At 42.3% G+C, this 17,127-nt stretch overlaps 1 protein-coding gene across 5 annotated transcripts in view; it reads right to left on the bottom strand.

Annotated features, from left to right (window-relative positions):
- The window catches only part of SORCS1 (sortilin related VPS10 domain containing receptor 1), a 515,429-nt gene that overhangs the window by 41,687 nt on the left and 456,615 nt on the right, over positions 1–17,127 (bottom strand). For all 5 annotated transcript variants that reach the window (XM_084757893.1, XM_084757894.1, XM_084757897.1 and 2 more), the window contains exons 19-20: positions 7,605–7,791; positions 1,232–1,365 (exon numbers count right to left, since the gene is read on the bottom strand). In XM_084757893.1, the coding sequence (XP_084614019.1) occupies positions 1,232–1,365; positions 7,605–7,791 (321 nt within the window). The remainder of the gene's footprint in view (positions 1–1,231; positions 1,366–7,604; positions 7,792–17,127) is intronic.

Here is a 17,127-nt window from a genome sequence, read left to right as displayed (position 1 = left end):
GAAACAGCCTCTGGTTTGAGCATCACCACATTTCCCGTGTGCTGGATGGAGGCAGTCCCGTCCTGGTGTGCCACGGTATGACTGTCTATGCTTTCCTATCAGCTGGAGTCCAGGCGAAGGTTATTTCAGAATAAATTTTAAGTGATTCTGCATCTTCCCTAGAAATTAATCCCTGTCTCTCCTGGTACCATCCTGAGTTGGGACTGGGGAAAACAACATGTCTGATAGGCCTTGTCTATTAGCAGGAAACATATGTCTCTGTACATATCACTCCCTATGCAGTGGGAGTTTTAATCCCAATGAACCATTGGATAAGTGAAGCATAGAAGCCTCAAATGTAGGAACATTTGTTCCTGGGAATTTCAGGGCTTTCTGATATTTACCTGCAGGATAAACTATTGATAGTGCGTTACATTGGAAGACAGCAGTCCCAGACACAGAACTGGACACTAGTTAAATAGGAGCGGCCTGTGTGGTGTCCACTTAGCAGCACTGTCAACAGTTTCTTGAAAGTTGCTGGTATGAAAACGTGCACTAATTGGACTGTGCTTTGAATACTCAAAAGAAAAAAAATTGTGTGGAGGAATGATGATTATAATACAATCAGACACTCGGAGTCCTAGAAGAAGAAAAAATTAGCCTACTGACCTGCCTTGCCTCATTCCTCACAAACAATTCCCTTCTGTCTTTCTTAATTAGTTTTACAAGCAAGATCCGCACTGTATGGTAGAGAACGTTCCAACACCCAGTCTAAAGGTCTTTCAGCAGTCTGTTGAGAATTTGGTCATACATTTTAACATGGGGGGAAACAAACAAAAGAATTTTAATTCTTTTATTTTCCAGTGACAGTTTTAAGATAAGTAACACCCCCCACCCCCACCCCATCATGGCCTCAGGGAAGAAGGCCTGGGTGGTGAAATCTGGCTGGAGAAATTCCACTGTGACCTTTGAGAAGCATCTCCAGTTCCTCCGCCAAGCCTTATAGCAGTCAAAGTTTGCCTATTGGGCGTAAATGGAGAGGAAGCTAGAGATACAGGGGAGGGAGAGAGAGAAGATAGAGGAAGTGAGGGAAAGGGATGAACTCAATGAGCCTTTTGAGCACACATGGCTTGCTCTCCTAGAAGCCCAGGCTATATTCAGCTTCAAAGCCATAAGCCACCTCATTGGGTTTGGCTGCATCGAGCATGAGCTGTGCCTCTATCAGTGGCTGCTCTGAGGAAGGCGGGCTCACCTCTGTGTTGTTCCCGTACCACCACACGTAAGTGAGAGTGCCCACTTGGCTGGGCCAAAGCACTGCGGTTGCATTGACCTCCTTGTTTTTTGTCGTGACGAAAGGAAGGGACAGGTGCACATGCTCCAGTGGACCTGAGTGCAAGAGAAAGAAAGAGGGGCCATAGCGAGCAAAGGGTTTCTTCAACTCCACCTTCTTCAGCCTGGGAACCCCAAAACCCTGCAGCCACATTCTCCAGGAGAAGTGCTCTCCGCTTTCCCTACTACGAGGAAAGAACACGCTCTGAACAACATGTGTCACAACTCTACACACTGACCCAGCTACTGGGTCTACGCTATGCATATAGAAATGGCAAAGGTTAAGTAATTTATGAAGCCCAAGTATGAACCGCTAAACCATAAGATTTCACAATTTCTTTCCACAATGCTATGTCTTCAGAAATAAACCTGGACCTAGGGCCTCCTGAAGTGCATGTTAGGGTTGGGGATACAGGAATCCATGAACTCAAGAATTATTCTTATGCTTCAGAGTGTTAAAGACACGGATATGTATAACTGTGGTTCTGTGTACACTTGAGAAAAAAGCTATCAGCTCAGGCCAGTATGTGACACATTGGTACTTGGCCTTAAATTACGCTTGCTTAGAACTGAACTGCATACAAATGGAAAGCAAGTGCCTTGGAAACCTGTTCCAGGCATCAGGAAGTGCATTTTATTCTGGCGTTCACTTGTTGTATAACTTTTTCAGTCTCCTAACCACATAGTTTTCCCCCTCCATGCTCTTCCTTTTTCTTCCCAGGCCTGTTTATTTACAGACTTTTCCCAGATACTTATGACCCTAATACCAAGCAGACCTTCCTCCTTGACACTCTGATTTACCTGGTGTGAGCTAAGTAACTCAGGAGACAACTGACTGCTGAGGTGGCTCAATGATGCAAGCCCAGTGACCTGAGTTAGGTCCTTGGAACCCATGCATGGGTGGAAGGAGAAAGGACTCCACATAGTTGTCCTCTGTCCTCTACACATGTGCTGTGACATGCATTGCCCATGCTCACCTTTCACAGGTACACATGGACATGCATATGCATGCATGTGCACATACACACACACACACACACACACACACACACAGAGAGAGAGGGAGAGAGAGAGAGAGAGAGAGAGAGAGAGAGAGAGAGAGAGAGAGAGAGAAATAAGTAATAAATCAGTTTTAAAAGATAAGAACTAGATAGCCTATGACAGAAATCCCAGGTTCATCCAACAGGAATTCATTTTCTCTATCTTACAGATGAGCACTGAGTTTCTGTTTTCCAAACTAGACTATCAGAGTGAGGACAGTCTCAAGGTGTCATTGTGGCCATCATAATTGGAGTCATTGCTGAACTGTGACCAAGCTCAATAGTTTTGAGTGTTGCTGGGCACTGGGAGTGATTGAAGGTGCTGAGAACACCCAACACTTGGTGGCACTTAGGTCATTTTGAAGGAAAAAGGCAACGAAATAGAAAGCAGAATTAGGAAAGAGGGGTCTGCTGTTGATGCAGTGTTCAAGGGAACATCCTCAGGAATGTCAGCAGGCAGCACTGAGTAAAGTGCTGTGTTGCTATTTGGTATCTGTTTGGAAAGTTCCAGGGTGGGAACAGTCAGTGAACATGCGCTGAGGGGCCATGCCTGCCATGCTGACAGAACAGGAAACCCAACAAGGGTGTGAAATAATAGTGGACAAGAACACAGCCATGGGCATCTGAGAAGCGCCGAGGACCCAGTGGATGCTGAGTTTGTAGTTGCTGAAGTTGGTGCACATGTGCTTGCATCTTTACCCTCGCTCATGGTCTGTGTGTGTGTGTGTGTGTGTGTGTGTGTGTGTGTGTGTGTGTGTATACACCTGGAACCAGATGTTAAATTAATACTGCAGCTTTATAGGACTCTTGTATTCGTTTACTTTCTATTGTAAAACACTATACTTTTACAAATGTGTCATGCACGGGAAGTGAAACGCTTTGCTCTGAGTGTTTCCAGACATGTGCCTAACAAGCAGGAAGATTTGGTTCTACCATACAGGGACTTGTAATATAGAAAAAGGACAGCAGGTGGCGCTGCATCATTTCATATCATTGAAAGAATTTCTTGAGTCAAGTGGGTTTCACTTTTGATTAGACTTTTTAGAATGCACAAAATGGCTGAAGTCTGTAAGAATGAACTCTGTGTGTGTGTGTGTGTGTGTGTGTGTGTGTGTGTGTGTGTGTGTGTGTGTGTGTGTGTCTTGTGTGTGTGTGTGTGTCTTGTGTGTGTGTGTCTTGTGTGTGTGTGTTGTTCTAGAGACATGTAATGATCTAATTAAATCTTACAAATATGATATTGGTATTTGTCTAAAGGATCCACTAGAAGTAAACACTATTCAAACTATAAGAGATCTAAAGGCAAGACTGTTTAGATTTCAGTATTTTGAAGGATGTTATGATGTCACGTTTCTAATATGATAATCCACTAGGCCTGAGATACAACCCAGATCACCCTATTTTATAATTTAATTCTGGGGCATGTGACTTACTAAACAAGACATATGGCTCGTTTCCAGTCCGACAAAACTGTGGTGCCAACAGTTGCACAATCTCGTAATTTTTTTTCAAGTCACACAGGTCAGAGCTTGGGGCCATAAAGACATAGGCACATTGCTCCTATGTGGAAAGAGTGACAGATCTAGCATGGATTAAAACACCCAGTTAGTGTACTGTTGTTTGCTTTTCATTCTTTAAGTTTGCAGACACTCCAGGGGCCCTCATCCCTAAAAGATGGCCATGATGAGGCAGTTTTCTGAGCTGAAATCTTCTTGCCCTCTAAATTTTCTGCCCCATTCAGCTGAAGGCCCCAATCTGCACCAAGTGTCTCATTAGTTTGCAAAGTAGCAGAGCCCAGTGAATACTATCCCCAAGGAGTTTCCAACTGGCAGGCCTCAATAAATTACCCTGGTGCCCTGCAAGAGCTGCGTGCGCACTTCTGAAACTACAGCAGAACAGCAGTTCCCTTTGTTTCTGATGACCTTTGCAAACTCATACTGAAAAACCTTTGAATAGAAATCAAACCACCTTTCTTTTCTGGTGAGTAGAGGGAAATGTGTGCTTGAGCAAGCACTGAGATTCCTGCGGGGGGTGGGGGTAGGGGCTTAGGAGGAAGGTGAGGCAGGAACGGGAGAGGCCTGACAGCTAAGAATTGCTGCAAATTCCCAGCCAGCTTATAGCTCCCTGAGTCCCAATACATCTGCACTCTGTAGTGAGGGAAAAAAAAATCAAATTTGATTAAGTGGCAGAATGTCACTGGTTTTGCTTGATAGAATCATTGGCCGAGAAATGTGCATCTTTTGACAGAGAAAAGAATTTAGGCTTAGAGAGGAGTGTGACTCACGCCACCAGGGATCCGTGCTTGGTCACTGCGACGGGTACATTGACTGTCACCCTGACTTGATCTAGAATCATCCAAGGGTCAAAACTACCCGAGAGCCAACAAGGGCCAGGTGTTCCTAGCAACTGAAACAACAAACAGTGCCCAGCATCCCTCATAAGTTACAGCTGATGAGGGAGCTTCTGGGTTGGGATGACTGAGGTGGAAAAGACCCATCCTAAATGTAGGCAACACCATTCCATAGGCTCGGGTCCTGGACCACCAATAAAGAGGAAGACAGCCAATCCCAAACTATTATCACATCCTGCTTCCTGACTGTGGATGCAAAGTGACTAGCTGTGTCATGGCCCTGCTGTCAAAACTCCATTAGAATGGCTGACTTTGATTGTGAGCTAAAATAACATTTTCTATTCTTTTGTAACAGAACTGAGAGAAGTCACCACAGTGTGATTGCTCAGCGCCTTTGGGTTCCATCTACAATGCTAACCCATCCTTTACCTATATATGGTGGACCTTTGGCATCTCAAACCAGTCATGACACCCTTGGTGTTTAAGATGTTTGGGAGTGTGACTCTCAGTGTAAAATAATACCAAACTCTAATTTTCCCAATCATTGTTTTTGTTTTTGTTTTGCATCTCAGTGAAGGGGCTTTGGTTGCCTATGCTATCTACTCTAGTATATGTGAAAAGATGAGCAAAGCGAACGGGACATGGGTCCTTTAGGAGAGAAGCTCAAAAGCACCGGCTGAGATGAGACTAATGGTATGGGATTTAAATGCATTCAAGCTAACCACTTAAAACATATCCTGCTTCAATACCATTAGCATAAAATAGCTAGTTCTCGTCCCCAAGGCTAGCCTTAGAAAGTGCCACAGTATGTAAAGAATGCTTACCCAACCATTCCACCAACGTGAATCTAAAAGATTAGAGTCAGAATACGAACATTCCATTGTAAATCATCTCCCATTAAGGTTAAGGCACAATCTAACTACTACTCTGATTAAAAGAGGAAATTACATATAAACAAAAATCTTCTTTCTTTTAAAACTAAAAGCTTTTTTTTTTTTAGCAGTCCTTGATTTATTGAATAGAGGTGAGGTCTGCATTCCTCTCCAGGATTTGGTAAACCTGGGGTCCTGAGGAGAGGCAGTGAGTGCCTTGATGGACAAGAACAAGTAAGTGAATGAGGAATCGTCTACAAGGTACAAGAAGGTTGAGTCCTGAGCCTAGATAGGAGATCCTGAGGAACGTGGACAAGAAGCCATGCCTGAGCTTTAAAGCTATACTGACAATCAATTAGAGTGTGGAGGATGTATTCAAAATTTGTGGGCCGTGGAATGCAGGTATGATTCCTAGTGAGGCTAGCCTTTCAGCAAAAGACCCTCACAGCCTAACTATGAGAGCTAGTAAGACTTCATAAACAGCTGTTCTTAAGAAATATACTGTTACTTCACTGGCAAATTGTTTTGTTACAGATATTGATTGTGATATATTGCTAAAGATTTTAAGATTATTACAGAACTGCCATCATTTTTAGTCCCGTAAACACAGTAAGTAGAAAGTATTGCATCTTTGGCTGTGCTGGAAAGCTTAGGGGTCTATGGAGTCTATGTAACATGTCATGAACCTACATACTTCCACCGTTCCAAGGACTGTGTGCAAGAAGAGGATGGCTGGTGGGGCTCCCTAAGCCAATCTCATTAATGATGCTAACCACGGAGATCAAGAGCTAAGACAGGTACACCTGAATCTAGAGACTAGCTGCATGAGGAAATGATTTTTGACTCTTTAAATCATTTGCTTTAGCTCTATGAACACAGAACAGTATAGCTTCTAACCATACCTACCGCATGATGGTTTTCAGAACTAAGGTAATTGGCACAGAGTGTGGTTAGTGCAAAGCCTGGCTGGAATACACAGTAAGAGCTTAATAAAGTGCAGCTAGGAAGAAGAAGATTGGACAAGCAAACAGAGATCAGGTCTACCTTTGTTCGGACCCAGAGAAGGGAATACGTTTCTGTGTAAGATGAGAGACAAATCATCAGCAGTCACACAATCTGTTGGCCGTCGCTAAACAGCCCCGTCCTTGTCAGGGGACCACCATAGCTTTTTTGTGAAAGTGCTATATGTTTTTGTTGGGAGTTTCTACTTCCAATTTCATTCCATGGGCCAGGTGAGGGGAGAGGCGTGAAATAATGCTATCCTTAACACCTTTGCCCTTGAACTTGGATTTTGAACAAGGCCATCTATACAACACATTCCATTTTAGTATAAATTGTTTTTGTAATAACAATGCAAGTCCTAGACTGTTGGAAGAAACCTCACACCTACAAATACTTATGCCACCAACTTACTTCATTTAATTTGCAAGTTATTATTTTACCATGAAACTCACAGCCTCAAATTCTTTCATGGGGAGGGCACTCAGGAATCTTGGACTTGATCCCTAGTATAGAGCATCCCTTAACCTATATCATCTTCCCCATTAGATGATCTTCTCTAAAATAATGGATCACTTACAGACCAAAACTTAGGAAACAAATTTCTTAAAGGAGAAAAAGACTAAAAGGATTATTCTTGGGAAGGTACCCCTAACCTTATGGGAGAGAAATCCTTTACCTATAACGACTGACTGGCATTTGCATTGATTTCAGCCATTCCTGCCTTAAAAACAGAACAATAGAAACATGTTTCCAGCAAGCACTCTGAGCACTCACCAAAGGCAGAGTGTGTTTCTCAGGTGTCCTGGAAGAGGCAGAGGAGGTGAACTGAGAATAATTTGGCTCTGTCCAGACTCTAAGATTTTTCTCTCTCACACATCTTGACTTCCTTAGTTCTCTCTGTGTTGTTCTCTTACTTTCAATTTCCCTTCCTAAAGACATCTGCTATGCTTTCTCTAGATAGGACAGTCTGCATTGGATTTTTTAAAGGGCACAATATTCAAGATATGTCATAAGTCAACAACAGTAATAACATACAAGTTACATGTAAGTACAGGACGGCGCTGTCAGACCCCAGGCTGTTGTCCACCTGCACGGTCACTCGGAAAATGCCCACATTCTGATAGACATGCTTGATTCCATCCTCCATGGAGCTAAGGTTGACATACGACACTGCAATGCCATCTCCAAAGTCCACTTGGATGAGTGTCCGCTGCACATCACCCTGTAAGACAAAGTCAAGTGTTAGACGGAGGAGAGGTGATGTTTAGCTGTTCTTCCCATGGGGCTGAGGCTCATTTGCCTTCCTCCTATAGTTGAGAGCATCTCGCTGCTATGATAGCCTTCCTGTAACAGTTAAGTACTTTGCTAAGAACGCTCTCCCAGGCAAAGGGACACCAACCATCAAATTTTCAAGGTATATAATACTAAGTGCTTGATTACCAACTTCAATGTAATATTTAGTTAGCGAAAGGATTTATAAAGGGTCTAGCATGGCCAAAGACCACTTCATTGATCTTCAAGAACTTTGAATTGTCTTATTTCCAGGTCCCCAAACATTTTGGAGAAAGAATGAAAAATACCTTGCCTGACACCTGATATGACAAGAGACTTAGAAATTATTTATGATAATTATCATGAGTTCTCTTTTGTTTCTCTGTTTTCTTTTAATGAACATAGATTATTTATCTCATATGTGGCATGATCCAAACATTTCTGTGGAAGACCAGCCTTGGGAGAAGAGCGAGCAACACTAATCATCTTCATGAATGAACATGAAGTCTAGAAAGGCTGCGTCGCTCACTGAAGGTTAACTCAGGTAGGATACCACTGAGCTGGGGGTCACAAACCACTGTCTCTGAATTTCCCATTCATTTTTGTTGATGAGACTTAACACTATGGCTGAAGCACTGAGAATCTCACTCAGCCTTGAATCTTAGTCACCACTAACAAGTTATATGGTTTCATATAAACCATTCAATCTCTCTCTCTCTCTCTCTCTCTCTCTCTCTCTCTCTCTCTCTCTCTCTCTCTACCAAATCTGTGAAATGGGCATAACAGCACTTTTCCACCTTAACTCAATTGTTAAGGTTGTTATAAAAGCCACAAAAAAAATGGCAATTCATATGATGCTATGCAAATAAATAACTGCTAAATATTAAAATGAGGCCATAAAAGACATACAGTATTCCTTTAAATCTTACTTTAGATAATCTGTTGTTCTAAATTTCTCAGGTGTAGGCAGGAGATGAAACCTGAATTTACAAAATCCTGTAAAGGAAAGAGCCTTTGGAATGATGGTTTACACATTCAAGGAACAATGATGCTTAGACTCACCTGGCAGAATCAAGCTTCCTTCTACACCTTCTCTCTTTTGATAGCTTTCCACATTTTCAGGCAAACAGCAAAGCAAAACACAAACTAAGTCACTAAAAACCTTTGAACTAGAAATGTATTTTCGATTAAGTAAGGTTTATGTGGTATCATATCTGTTGAAAAGGCCAACTTTAAAATGTTGACATTTAAAGGATTAATACACAGAAAAATGGCAAAGCAGTTCAAACCCTGTGAGTGTATGTGACCTACAGCTTCGATCTAGGTCCAGAATTACAGTGTGGTGTGCACAGTGGCCCGTGCTCAAGCCGAGTGAAACAGAGCTCTCAGTAACATCACAAACTGAACTCTTCCCCTGGGCAAAAAAGAAAACCTCATTCAAGATACTACACAAATACTCACAGGTTCACACAGTGTGTGCTTACTTGAATTCCCTTATCTAATAAATACAAATGCCAGCCAGCTTGCTAATGCATCTGTCATGTGGACAACTCAAGTGGATTGATCACTTTTTCTCCTTCTGTTCCTGGACATTTATACTTCCACATTTTCTCAGGTTTCAGAGTCATTGAGAAGTCAACCACAGGTGTATGGGAGGGAAAGGAAACCAGATTTTAAAACAAGAATCTAAGGTAAGTATTAGAGGTAGAAATAGTTGTTTGTGCTTAAGATAAACACTTAGAAGTTCCACTGAAGACAGAGGAACAAGTATAAAGCAAGACTGCAGAATAGGCAGCATACAGGTCCACACTTGGAAGACAATCTGGGGAGATTCAATCTTCTGGTAACTCCATTTTAGCCTCTCCTAAGAGAGAGTGGTCACCCACACACCCAGAAGAGTACAATTCTAGCTGTCATTTCTTAATTTTACAATACCTGGAACTTTTGCTCACTTAGTTGGCATTCACTTAGACCTTGTCACTTACTGTATTTTCTGGTGTATAAGTCAACTTTTTAACTTTTTAAACACCTGGCTGTTTGTGCCCTGACTGCAAATAGACACATGCTTGAGTCTGTTGCACAGAGTGTACATTGGAAGAAAGGTAGTCTTATATGGCGAGTATATTCAAAACTCTATATTTTAACTGGGAAAGTTGGGGGTCATCTTATCCACCTAGTCTTCTTATGTGTCAGAAAATGTAGTTGCATAAACCTTCTCCTAAGGGACAGAGGGGATGGCTCGGGGAAGCATGCAGCCTGAGTGTGGATCCCTAGCACGTAAAAACCAGGAACTACGATGTGTCTCCTTAACCTCAGCACTGAGATTTGGGGGACAAGAAGATCCCAAATTTGAGAGCAATCCAGCTTAGTCAACTGACAAACTCTGGGTCCAACATGAGTTTCAGTCCCTAAAAGTAAGGTAATAAGCAATCAGGGATGGTACCTTATGTCTCTGTAGACAAATACACACACACACACACACACACACACACACACACACACACATATATACATACACACTCACACATACACAGTTACACATAGTCACATACACAAACATACATACATACACATAAAACACTCAAATACAAACCCACTATATATACATATGCACACAGAGACATACACACATATATACATCACACACAGACATGAGCACATACACACAAACATATACACATACATACAAACACACAAATACAAAAATACACACATTCACATACAGAAACACACACATGCACACATATACAAACATATGCACATGCACATACAAATACACACACAAACAAACATACATATACATACAAATACACACATACACACACACACACACACACACACACACACACACACACACTACTCCCTTTCCATGTTCTGTTTGTCGAGGTGTCATGAAGGCTTCTTGACTTAATAGCATTCTTAACTCTCTGCTTGTGATAATGTTCTCCCTGTGTGTGAAAGCAGTCACCCCATGCTCACACTAGCACGTTAGTAATAAGGCACCCTTATTACAGAGTCAGCTTTTTATTACTGAGAACTCAGAAGGCAATGGCACAGCATATTCCAATTAAATGGGCACTAGTGGCAGGGCTTTCTGCCTGAATTCTGCATGAGGAGATAAGAATGTCAAGGCACTGTGTCTTGCTGTTAAAGACAACAGATAACATCACTGCCAGTACAGCTTTGCCTACTCAGTGGAATGAATAGGGCCCCAAGCTTGACTTTCAGGAGCTCTCACACTAGTGGATAACAACACCATAATCACTGACCACTTTGGAACTCATCTGCTATCATGCTTCAGTTATCCTAGACTCTAATGAGCATGAGGCAGGGATACCAACCCTCTTTAAATAATAGTAATAAGAATGAAGTGATGGCAGTCTAAGTCCTACATAATCCCTTGCCTAAACAAGCTGGCACACTCATTCATTTGTTCGATCATTGGTTCGTTCATTTATTTACTCATTTGTTCCTTCGTTTGTTCATTTGTTCCTTCCTTCCTTTATTAAATCAATCAAATATATGAGGAATGCCGGTAAGTAAATAACTGCAGGGACATTGCAAATGTAGTTAGAGCTTTTAGGATTTTTATGGAGCCCTATTGAGATCAATGCACATTAAATAACTTCACAACATTTTAAAATATTAATATAGGGGTACTTATAAGGACAGCTAGCTACATAGTGTCAAAATGTGTGCCATAGGGAGGGATGGAAAGTTACTTTGATTGGGAACTTCTAAGAAGGAATCCCAGACCACATGAACTAAGACCTGAGGAAACAGAGCAAAGCAGAGTGGTAAGCCAGGTGGAGGCATAGAACCCAGGCAGTGAGAACCTGGGGAAACAGATGTTCTGGGGTCCATGAGCATACAGAGATGCAAAAACTGAATAGATTAAGGGAGAATGAGAAGAATATGCTACACCATGACTAGAGAAGAGAACAGGCCCTTTTAGGTCTTGGTGGCCAAGTTTCTGATTTCCATCTTTCCTCTACGAGCAATGAAGAGACAGCAAAATGTGTTAAGCAGGAGTGTTGAGGAGATGGCACGGTGATACTTTTCACTCAGTGTGATGACTGCATACTACATGGAGGATGAACTGAAAAGCATTCTAATATAGGAATGGCCAAACAGGGATATTGCAGAGTAGTTGATGGTGAAAGGGGGAAAAGCTTCATCAGGAAAGTGTGTGGTGCCTCTGAAAACTATCTCTGATAGTCCTTGGTCTTGGGATTAGTCATCTGAAGTTTTGTTATCAGCATCTGTGATACTAATTTTCCCCTTGCTGCAGTTACACAACTACTCTCCGAGACCCATGTACTTCAAGGTCCCTTAGGAGGATGCTCAGTTCTGCTATAGTCCAAGATGATACATAAGGGATGCCGGAGCTGTACCAAATGTTAAGGCCCTCTGCCCACATGCTGAATGGTAGTATTTTTTATTTGATTGTATAAAGGATGATGAAGCTTCACAGAGTTCAGAAGTGGAGATGCTAAGCTCGCTCCCATAAAACGGCACAGAACTCAACTCAGTTTTAGTGGACTGGAACTCGGTCCTCGGGTTCTATGAGACACACTGTCAGAATTAGTGGCTGTTTAGCTGGGCGTGGTGGCTCACAGCTGCCCGCAACCACAGCACCTGGAAGGGTGGGGCTTGTGGAGTACCATGATTTTGAGTTCATAGTGAGTACACAGTGAGCTACAGCGCAGTCTGGAGTTCAGAATGAGCTGTGCATCAAAAAATTAAAAAGTAAATACCATCTGTTCTGGGAAAATTAGGTATCAGGAGATACTGGGGTAAGTTGTGTAACTCCTAAGGACTGTGATAAGTTATTAATGACTGTATCAAGGATTTATGACACAATGCCTGCAGGTAATTCTTTTGTGCCCAGTGCAGTTTGAACTGTGTATATTTTTATGTGCTTGAGTTTTAAATTTTTTTATTCTTTTGGGAGTTTTCAAATATGAGTACTGCATCTATATCACTATGGACTCTTCATCCTCCAGTCCTCTCATGTTCTTTCTTTCTTGCAAACTCATGAACTCTTTCACCTTTAGATATATATATATATATATATATATATATATATATATATATATATGCACTATACACACATATATACAGAGACTATTTATTCCACAGTCCAGAGTACATGTGTACATGGTTGACCATTTGGGATTGGACAGCCAATGCTGGAGGCTCACTCCTGAAAGAAAGTGACTCTCCCCCTTTCAGCGGCCACTGACCAGTGGTTGCCCTTTCATCTAGGGGTGGAGCCATGTGGAATTTCCTCCCTCTGTGTTTAGCATTCCAACTGGTGTTGGCATTAGTGCCAGTGTTGTTCAGGCAACCATAGGGTTAAGAGTTTATAGGTTAGTTATATCTTTGTTTATATTATCCCATTTGGATATTGAGACTTCTAGATAGAGAAGAGGAAGATTTGATTTCTATTAGACTCAATGGGTGGAAACAGATGCAGGTTGAAGTTCAATAGATGTTTACTATCATCTAGCTGGTTTGAGAATGTAAAAAGTTTTAGTATTATGTGTGCTTTAACTTGTCTACTTATCTCAGCCCTCTACTAGAGTTGTATAATGATAAAACAACACTTTCTTTTCTCCTTTTAATCCATTCCCAGCCTTGACCACCTTTTTTTCCCTCTGTCTATATACTTATTTAAGTAACGACATTTTGGTGTGAACTCCAGAATCTATATTTTCTGTCTGTTCTCTGGTGAAGTAGGTATAATGTTTAAGGCATAAGGAAGGGAGAGACTACAAGAGACAAGCAGTATTCATAGAAATCTTGTGTGTAACTGAGAGTTACTTCAACTCAGCGAGTCATAAAGTCGTCACTTCTGTAACCGTAGCTGGACCAAGACCAGCAAACACCTGAGCTCTCACATCAGTTCCGCATCCCCTTTTGCCCTTCAGTCATCTGTAAAAAGGAGCATAGTCACAGAACAAATAAAATCTCAAAAGAAATGCCAGAGAAAGGCACAGAAGCCACATGGAATCCATTTGGGGATACCGCAAGGGTTTCACTGACTCCTGTGATAGAAAAACAAATTCATCAAGTGGCCACAATGAAGCCAAGATTAACCTGAGCAAATGAAAGGCTCATGGTCCTGTCAGGTCCTGTAACAGGTCCAGAGAAGAATGGGGAAATAACTGCTTCAGTGAGTCAGCACCGACAGGCCCTGACCTGACCGTGAGACAGTGAGATGCTTCTGAACTCCTCAGAGATGCAGTCCAGACATTGTGTTATACTCTGTGTTAAGGGTCTGGTCCATGCAGAGGCTGGTTGGGGCTTTGCCTCAGACTGCACCACCTTGTGTTTCAGGAGCTTCTACATCCAGAGACAAAAATACAATGTAGAGAAATAACTTGTGTAACTGAGCAGTATTCAAAATAAGCAAAAATAACACAGGATCTACTTTATAAGTCTGCGTGTGGAGTGAGAATACAGCATACTTGATGCCTTTTGCAATAGAGTGAGGCAAAGGACAGAAAGACCCCAGCAAGAGTGGAGGAAAGAGAAGCAGGTGAGAGAAAATTATTAAATACTATAATGTATAAGGGATACAGGTCATATTAATACAATTTTCATTGAAAATGAATTGCCTGTCTCGTTTTTCTTTTGTTATTATGTTATTCACATTACATCCGGATTGTAATCCCCTCACTCTATCTTCCCTCCCCCGTGTCCCCAGATCTACTCCCCTCCCCTAGACCTCTGACAGGTGGGGTCCTCCTCCCCCACCATCTGACCACTGCCCATAAGTCTCACCCAGACAGTCTGCATCCCCTCCTTTGTGTTCCCACGAACCTCTCCTTCAAGGGGGAGCGATCAAGTTCCAGGCAGCAGAGATCTTGTTAGAGGCGGTCCCCCCATTCCACCCTCCCTTCCCCAGGTGGAGAATGAGCTGTCCATTGGCTACACCTGAACAGGGCTATTATTACTATGAATATGTAATATGAATTATAAATTTAATAACAGCTATTATACTGATTGGTAGTTGAGCTAGAATAAACTTTTGGTTTTGGAATCTGTTGTTACTATAGTCCTCTTGAGACTATAATTTAAGGTACAAAATAATATGGACCAGAAGTACCTGATATTTTACCCCTTTCTTCCAATTGCTGAAGATATTTAGGCAAAGCAAAGCTACCTATGATAGCCTGAGAAACCTAGTACAGTAATACAGTGGCTCATTTCCTTCAAACGGGGCATACCGCTATGGTAGGATGAGGGCATGGGAGGACGTGTACTTCTACATGAGGGGCCCAGGTACACGGCTTGAGTGTACGATGGGAGTGCACATACACTCTGTTAAGCCGTCTACTACCACTCACTAAGAGAGAAAACGGAAGAGTTCTAGAATGTTTATTGTACCACAAGAAACAGCAATGTCTTCCTATATTTACCTACTTAAATCCTAACCCTAAAAAACTCAAACCTGTCCAAATTTTCCTGGAATCACAAGTTTGAGCCAGGTTCCTCTTCTCACATGTTCCAGCCCTCCTACAACTCATCCAAAGAAGGTGTGAGAACTGCTCTGCCGCACCCTGCCCTACTTGGGGGGGGGGGGCGCAAAGAATGACGCTCATCACCAATAAGGAAAAAGTCACAAGCTTGATTAGTCGCCCAGGCTTGGCAAGCACTTTCTGAAGCTCAGGTGTTGAAAACTACATCCCAGCTCAGCACGGGGATAGGTGGGGCCTTGGCCTCATGGATGGTTCGATGTACTGTTGGCAGAAGTGAGCTAGTTGCTGTGAGCGTGGATTCCTATAAAATGATGAACTTGGCCTGTTTGTCTATTGCAGGGAGATGTGCTCTTGAGTGTGCCAGCGTTCAGTGGCTCTGAAGCGCATCTCGCTCAAGGGGACTCTTTATTTCTACCTTCTCCCGTAGAACGAAGCATCAGGAAGGCTATCAGCAGATGTGAGATGCATCTGGATCTCAAATTCTCCGCCCCCCACCTCTTCCACATCTGTTACTTGTAAGTTAACAAGCCTGAGTTGCTCTGTTACTGCAGCCCGGGATGGACAGACTAATTAAACCCCGCTGAGGCCTGGGAACGTGGATCTGGTTCTTCAGAGAAGAGAGATGTAATGGGATCTCAGTGCTATGCACCGCATGTTTTAAGATGCAATAAGAGCTGCAATACAACCTCGCGAGGACGCACGATATGTATTGTCACTTAAGTGCCTTAATGAGGGAAACAACGTCCCCGTGTGATAATTTGTAAGTGTAAACCAAACCCTTCTTGCAGAAAATACATGAGTCCCAGACAAGAGACATTTGCACTTGTCCTCACTTCTTTTTCTCAAGCGAATTTTCAGTTCCTTGGGCTTTCTGTTCGAGAGGTGCTGGCAGGACTGAAATCTCAGATCTCAATGATCTCATTAGTAGCATGCCCTATGGGCGTTCCCATTTCAAAGCAGAGCTCTGGACTCCGTCAGAGATGATATCAGGTACTCAGGTAGTGGCTAAATATAGTCAATTTCTTTCTATTGTCTGTTCTGAGAAGGTTTTCAAAAGGCGAGATATCTTTCCAAATATATAGACTCCTTGTGCTTCTTTGCAAGCAAGGCAATGATGAGATCAGTGGCTTGGGCCAAAGGGGGAACAGTTGTCATACCATAAAGGACATCATCCTTTGTTATTTCACCAGAAAAATCCCTCATGTCTATGCTAGGGTGAGAGAGAGATCACGCCGGGACCATGAAATCACATATACCTCACCTCTGAGAATGGAGCGAAGATGGCTGGTTTTCGAGGCTCTCCTTTAAAGGACTCTGATTTTGAAATTTGCTCAAGTATGCGCAAATATGCAGAAGCTTCTAGTTCTGATGTCCAGATGAAAAGCTTCTAATAGGAGCCTCATAAAAATGGTTTAATTCTTCACTTGTGAATAGTCTAAAGCACCATTTCTTTTGTTGCAGAACCCATTTATCCGAATTTCCTTTTTATGAGTTATGTGCTCTGGGCTGGAATTTCAACAGATCCGAACACAGAGGGCAGAAAGAAGCCAGGGCTGGTGTGAGCAGACAGATGCCTGTAAGTTGAGGCTTCATTATGCCATGCAGATACTTTGAGCAGTTAAGGACTTTTGCTGTATTCCTCCCACTGCACAGTGGTTTTAGGATTTACCTCCATCGGCTTTGGGAGAAAAGCCATGGGGCTACTAAAGGACATAAATCTTATAAACTCTTTTGAATGACATTTTAAAATCACTCATAAAGCAAAACACTCAACTGTGTAATAAGAACAAAATTACATT

Source organism: Acomys minous (assembly GCF_964271855.1).
Source record: "Acomys minous genome assembly, chromosome: 2".
NCBI lineage: Eukaryota > Metazoa > Chordata > Mammalia > Rodentia > Muridae > Acomys > Acomys minous.
This window is presented reverse-complemented; position numbering and strand designations above follow the sequence as displayed.